Genomic DNA, 7,633 nt, shown 5'->3' with positions numbered 1-7,633 from the left:
ATAGGAATTCTGGCAGATAAAGGAAACAATTAGAAATGCACAGACACTTAAAACATCAGTAGGATACATGTCTTTAAACAATTATACTAGGAAGCTATTGCTACACCAATGTAAATTTATATTGTAGTGAAATTCAGCTGCTTCTATAATTAAGGTTAAAAATATAATCCTTCAGCATAGACCACAGGATGAACAACCAGGACTTTTAAGAAAGGCATAAATAATGCTTAAGAAAGTATTGAGTATTCTTCTAGTTCCCCGGTGAAACCAATCAACGCACATGGAATGAAAAATAAACACAAATTTATGGTACAGCCAAACACTAGGCAACTCTGAAGCAGCTGAGGCACTTATCCCATCCCAAGTCTTTCAGACTACCACCACTGATGCCAAGAGCTGCTGGATCTGGCACAGAAGCATAACAAAAGAAAGGAAATAACAGCAAAGTAATGAAAAATACATAACTGGCAAAAGTTCTTACCTTACAATTGTTGGGTACAGTTCTGCTGTGTAGAGATATATGAGGCCAAATGCCACACCTATTGAAAATTTTCCAGCCATATTTGCTAAGATAATTAATATATTGAAATCCTATTGAAAGAGAGCACAGAAAAATAAATACCAGAAAATAACACTGTTCCAAACTTGATTTACATCTTTCAAAAGTTGTGACCCTTCTTTAAACAATAAGCAATACTTATTGCTTGCTTTTTTAAAAATCGGTCTCAATAAGCAACTAGTGTCCATTTCACTTTTTACCAGTCCTGGTTCACTGAAGCCCTGGGAACATTTTACACGTGACTCCAGAAATGATAGTGAATCCTGTATTGAAAATACAGAAATCTATCTTAGACTGGCAGCTGCAATTTAAAAACAGCCTTTAAGCAACTATATGATTTAGAAAGAGCAGCTGCATCTACAGACTTAAGAGCCTTTAAAATCAATTTCTACTACAGGAACACTTTCAACAATATGTGACTAACCTGAGGTAGGAACATAATTAAAACACAGATCAGTGCACTTAAAATAAGGAATGGAATGAGTGTGTTTCTCCTTCCCAGTTTGTCCATCCCAATGCAAGCAATGATATAGCAAGGCAACTCCACAGCACCTGTCAGTATGAAATTATTTCGTTTTAAGTCATGATTACACATATTCATGTTATAACTCTAACTTCCCCTTTATGAGGATTAATTTAATCTAAGGGGTAATAAATAAGTGAAATCCAGAGACAACCAGTGTGTCAGGCTAGTTCATTTGGTAACAGAAATAGCAACAGAAGGCAGAAAACACAGTCTAAAATACGGTCGTGGGGGATGGAGAAGGACAAAGGAAGTGGGTTTCACAGCGCAGAGCAGCTCTGTTCTCTTTGGGGTGGAAAATTACAGAAAGCAGCAAGGCCACGGTTCTGCTTTTATGACACGGGCACTTGTGACTGAAAGCTCTCCATTTGTGGCTCTTCTGCTTCAGGTATTTCCACATCAACAGCTTAAGCATGCCCACAAGGAATATTGCTAGTGTCCCACGGACACACCTCTTGGGATTTGCCAGCTTCCACTTGGGCACAGAACTGAAGCCACGGGCACCTCCCCCAGCTTCAGCCCCAAATCACCCCAATGTAAAAGGCAAGCAAGGTCTCTCCAGGTCTGGTTTTCTGGGTCAGCTCCACAAATACAGAGAGTGCGGTTCCAGCTTTCTCTCTTCTCCATTAAAAAGAGGGCAGCTGCTTACAATATCCCACTCTTATTTAGATCTTCTCTTCTTAATGTCTCTTTCCAGAGAAAAACTTCAGCAGCTCTGAAGGAACTGGCATTTGACTAGGACTGTTCACAAACCCTCTGTAAACATGATTTGCCCCTAGACAAACTATATGGAGCCTAAGCCAGTTCAGACATGTTTTTATCCAACTTGCTCATGAAGAATGCTACTATATCCAATGTAAAATCAAGGAAGAACATAAGATACAAGCCCTGCACAAGTATGCTGCATTCCTTTACTAATCACGTATAGTATGTCAATACACTTATAATATTGGGAAACAATCTTTTGGGCTTGTGTAGGTAAAAGCAGGTTGCAATTATTCAGTGTTAGTCTGCTAAAATATTTTTGGAAGGGATGTATATGGTGATTTACACACTCTACTCCACTCTTAACAGCTTAATTATCTGTGCAACACTAGCAGCCACTCTTCAATGCATCAGTCTACCAATAAGCTATAGTATGCAACAACACAAACAGAATTCACAAGAGCCCCAGTCCTTCTGTGTGCTTGTGTACATGAACAGTCATATTCACTTTACTGAGAGTAATCAGTTGCATAAAGCAAACCACATGATTTAATTCTTTGCTGGCGCAGAGCTGTGTGCCTGATCTAGGGTCTTCTGAAGTCAATGGAATATTTCCACTGATCTTAACAAACTTTGGATCAGGCCTTGAATGCACTGAGCTGCTTTTATAAACAACTTACATACCAGAGGAAGATTACAATCAGACTGACAAAATTAAAAGAATACTACAACTAAATTAAAAATAAACTTTTGAGAAAACTAAAATTACTCTTGCTTTTGAGAATTATGAATCCATTTTCTACACAGACAGACTCAATATATCATGACTCTAAGTGATTAAAGGAATATTTTTTTTCCTCTCATCTTCCTAGTTTGTGCCTTTAACAGAGCTGTGTGAATTTTGTGTTGTTGGTCTGCTTCCCTTGGTGTTTATGTGGATCTGCTACATGCTTGCAGGGCAAAAAGGAGACAAGCAGAATATGGTTTTACAATCACAAAGACAGAGAAGAATTTTGTACACCAACAAATTTTAAATTATCTTTTTTTTTTCCCAAAACAGTGAGATTTGGAGTGAACAATACTCCTCCTGTGTTAGTCAACTTTATGAAGAGTTAGCAAGAAACTTTTTGAACAAGGTTTATAATTGAATGAACAAAGTTAAAAAATCTGCTGTCAAATCTATAGACATTTCTAAATGTTATGTTCTAGTTCTGTCACAAACAGAATAAGGTACAAAAATATTTACCTATGAGAAAGAGATTTAAATATTCATTGCCTCCTAGACTGACAGAACTGAGGGAGAAGACGTAGTACCCCAAACTTCCAGTGAACCAGATCAGCCAGACTGTGATGGTCCTTCTTGCAATGTGCCAGTTACAAAACAGGTCTAAGATGTTGTGCTTCTTTGTTGAGGATGTGTCATTGTCACCCGTTCTGACCAGATCATCTTGTTGGACTGAGCACAGTTCAGAAACTTTGCAAGGAGTGCTTACTTTATTCCATCTTGCCATTATATTAATTACTTTTTGTGCATCTTCGTATCTTCCCTCTGACAGGAGCCAAAGAGGTGTTTCTGGGAGCATCCAGCAGCACAAGACAAAGGGAAGAGTTGCTATGGAGAGAAATATCTGATAGACCCACCAGGTCCGAACCAAATATCCCACGAGTGCCACAACCATAATTCCCACAGCAAAAAAAGCATGGACATGCATAGAAGCCCAGGTTCGTGCTTTTATGCCAACAAATTCAGTCACATAAACAAAAGCCACAACCAGATAGCCACTTGAAACCTGGGAGGATGGGAGAGAGAGAAAAAAAAAAGAGTGAGGTTTGTATCTACTCTCCTTGTGCAACAGCGGTAAAAACAAACAGCCAACAGTGTTCCACATTTGCGTATGCTTAATTGCCAATGCACTGGCATGTCCCACACTGACAGAAAAAAACGCAACCCTGAAAACAAATCAGCTGGAGAAAAAGTGCACTCAAAACCTTCAGACTGCCCAGACACTGTATTTAAAAATGTTAAGTGATTTTGGATGCTTCTCTGTAGTGGAGGACAGCCAGCGACAGACACCTGAAAAAGAGCCTAATTTGCTGATGTCACTAAGCCCTTCACCTCCAAAAATCAGGTCTCTTAATGACATCACAAACCGGACACTTGGGAAAACGAGGTCCCCTGAAGTAATTGCCACTTTGAAAATCTTGACCTCAGCTTTTAAGTAGACTATTAATAATCTGTATGTCAGGGAATGGCAAATTTACTGAGAATTACCTTCCACGCCCTTGTAAATTATCTCATTAAATCAAATTTTTACAATGTTTGAAGAGGATCTCATATATATGGTTATAGGTCCTCATATATTATCTAGCCAATGCAATTACTGGCATGTTCTGCATTATAGTATTTCTTCATTTAATATATACATATATATATAAGTGAATATATATATATTTCAATTTCTCTAGCAACAGTCAAACTCTTGGTATCTCAAAACATTTCAAAACACAGCTAGAAAATCTAGACTAGAAAATATTCCAGTATATTGCTTTGATTAAACTATTTTCTGGTTAAAAACCAGAACATTCCAGTTAATAATCTCTGATTCTGAACCCACTGAACCTGATAGGAAAGCTGCGCTGATCTCAGTGGCACAGGACTAGAGCTTTAGACCTCCATCTCACAAATCAGTCCCAGTGGGAAGTTAAAACCTACAGCATTGGTCTGGTCAGAGTTTTTCACTTTTCTAAATTGCCACAGCCCCTAGCATCAACAGCCAAGGGAGTCAGTAGAGGGACTCCTATTGATCTCACTGTTCAAGGCTGAAATGCCCATGCAGTTTTTCCTGCTAGGAAACCCTTCTGAGCTCTAATCAGGCAAAAGAAGCTCCAGATGCAAGGTCCTGTCTTGACTAATGTACTGCCAGCAGGAATAAAATCAATTATGTGATTATTTTCAAATTTCTAACCTACTTTAAATAAATTACATTATTTTTCTTGTGATAGCATTCTAATTTCTTTATGCATTATATAGCGAAAGACTACAAATATTATACTTTTGGATGTAAAATAGTAATTTAAAATTGGTTACTATGTATAAATATTGAATATATATCAGATATATATCATACATATATATAAAAGTATGTGTATAGATATGCATAAACACATACACTGGAATACCCTTAAGTACAGTATAAACATCTAGGTGTTAAACATGTGTACCTATGTAATTAGTATTCCAGATGTAGCTTAAAAGACCAAAGAGATGCATGGAAGAGAAAATGTGCATCTCTCCTCCATCACACAAAATGGTAGAGATAAAAATCATACTTATAGGTTTTTTATTTTAAGAAAAATATACTCCATTTTTAACAATAAAGAGAAATGCCATGACAGCTGCAATGCAGAATGCAGGGTTTGCTGCTTACACTTGGTATTTAATTACCAGTCCAGCAGAGGTTGGGATGGAGGAAGTACCAAACACTGCTTCATACAGACGCTTTCTATTAATTCAAAGAGGAAAAGTGCTGTGGTCCAAGAACATTCAGACTCTCCCTGCTCTGCTGAAATAAGTGCAACAGAGGGGGCTTTAGAATAATGAAGTAGGGGAGGAAATAATAACAAAAGGGAGGTTTTCCTCAGAAGGGGTAGGAAATAACACATAAAAAGAGCCAGGGTGAACATCCTTTCTTACCATAGCAAGGAGAGAGCGCACAATCACGAAACTGTAGTAGTCAAACGTGAAGGCCACTGCGATGCCAAATACAAACTGACCAGCACTTGTGAACCATATAACACGCTGTCTTCCCAGTCTGCAAATCACAGTAGTAATAAAATTATGAATAACCACAAACATTCTACTAAAATACACCTGCAACTCCAGAAAGCCTATCTGGAAGTGAGTCTGAAAATACGGTACTTGATACTTTCACTCACCACAGAAACTCTGGTTTAGTTACCTGCAGTAATTTTTCAGTAATTCCAACTTCCAAGAAAAAGGAAGCTCCTATGGACAGAACTTCCATTCCACAACTCTTGGCTGGAAGCAATGTGCAGAAGTGGGCATTACATATGCTCACCTCCAGTTTCAAGTTTAACTTCTACCTAACTAATCTGGAAATTTACTCTGTCTTATTTATGAGGACAGTAGGTAAGACTCGCTTTTTCAGATATTTTATATTAAGTAATGTCTAGTTAATAATTTCCAACAAAAGTTAGCTGTGATAATACATGCCATCTCTTGCCAAAGTAACAACCAATTTGGATAGTAATCTATCTTCCCTAATATTCTCTTGGACTCTTATCATCTACTCCACTCCGAACAGCTTTTCACAGATGTGGACATTACATTTAGACTGAGAGTCTGAGGACTTCAGGGGTGTGGGCTCCTTTGTTGATTTTTCTCTATGAGTATTTGGTAGTACATTAAAACAACTCCTATTTTTCTCCAACATTGACCTGGAGTCATGCACATTTGGTCTCTGATCCCTGCCAGAAGAGATCCCAGTGAGTCTTAGCTGTCAGAGCTCTTCTGTTGGGAAATCTGTTAATTGGGAATGGGAGGAACCCACAAACTTATTTCCCACCAGCCAGGATGTGTCAGAAAATAATAATTTTCAGCTGTAAAATCTACAGCTGTAAATCTGCAACTCAGAATGTGTGTATTATCTTAACTGGCTGTCCATAGCTTGAATTAACGGAAATGAGAACAATATGATGGTAACATTATAAATGACATCTGAGTATTAATTAATAAAGCTATGAACGACTTAAAGGGATGCAGAACAAATGTTGGCATTATATTCTGGTTTTGTATTAAATATGGTTTTACAAAGCCTTGGATCGGGAGGCAGGATTGATTCCATGTGTTCTAAAAGCCAAATTGAAAAAAGATCATCTTTACTTCTGCATTCCCATGTTGTAACTGTCACATAGTAGCGTTGTGCTAATGAAGGAAAATCAAAAAAGAACAGGCCTGGTCTCCTTTTTCTGCTTATACTGTTAGCTGTGGGATAAAACGTCACCCTCCACCTAACCGAGCTGTTAGTTAACATGCTCCTTTATAGAAAGAGATAAATAACACTAAACCAGCCTTCAAAGAAAAACACAGGTACATAAACTGCCCGAGACAAAACCAAGCACAACGTAGCTTAGGCGTTTGACTCTCATATGGATAGAGGGGCACAGCTGGGCATTCTTCCGAGGTAGGAATACGTGTGTTTGTGTTGAGAGAGAACCCCAAGAGAAGCAGGAGGATAGAGGTGTACATCCTGGATCTCACTATTGCTCCTGAGTGCAGCTCTGCTGCTGGATGTCCGTGCGTGACCTGGGGTGACATCCAGGGAGGGAGCATCAGAGGGGAGCGGGCTGAGGGACAGCCTTGGCACTGTGAGCAAGGGGCTGTCGGGCTCAGTCCCTCCACGACTGACTCTCCTTGCCCTCAAACAGAGCTTCGTACGTGCTGGTAAACGAGTGAAACCACAGCACAGCTCACTGACAAGCATTTTTCCTCCTATCTGGACTAACCTTCAACAGACTGAAGTTCAAGCTAAGCATTCAGGGAAAAACTACAATTGGACAGCAAGGAAAAACAGTGTATGCATGTTTATTTTAAGAACGTGGGGCCTGATCAAACTCTCAGAGGCCTTTTTAACAGCCCCACAGAGCTGTATCCATGTCAGAGGTTAGGAAATTTGTGATTTTAAAATAAATGATTTTTAACTTTCCAGTAGCCCTTCAGCTGTTTATCATATCCAGAAATAAAAATCTCTGTTTCCATGAGGAATCTCTCACGGAAAATGAGGTGAAAATCTACTCCTAGGTTTTACTGTTGCTATTACCACTAA

General features: G+C 38.7%; 1 protein-coding gene across 4 annotated transcripts in view; it reads right to left on the bottom strand.

The window, feature by feature from the left end:
- Positions 1–7,633, bottom strand: part of SLC22A16 (solute carrier family 22 member 16) — a 68,085-nt gene that overhangs the window by 9,842 nt on the left and 50,610 nt on the right. For all 4 annotated transcript variants that reach the window (XM_069805081.1, XM_069805083.1, XM_069805082.1 and 1 more), the window contains 4 exons: positions 5,482–5,599; positions 3,034–3,577; positions 984–1,111; positions 482–591 (listed from right to left, as the gene is read on the bottom strand). In XM_069805081.1, coding sequence (XP_069661182.1) covers positions 482–591; positions 984–1,111; positions 3,034–3,577; positions 5,482–5,599 — 900 coding nt within the window. The remainder of the gene's footprint in view (positions 1–481; positions 592–983; positions 1,112–3,033; positions 3,578–5,481; positions 5,600–7,633) is intronic.

This window comes from Haliaeetus albicilla, chromosome 17 (assembly GCF_947461875.1).
Source record: "Haliaeetus albicilla chromosome 17, bHalAlb1.1, whole genome shotgun sequence".
Classification (NCBI taxonomy): domain Eukaryota; kingdom Metazoa; phylum Chordata; class Aves; order Accipitriformes; family Accipitridae; genus Haliaeetus; species Haliaeetus albicilla.
This window is presented reverse-complemented; position numbering and strand designations above follow the sequence as displayed.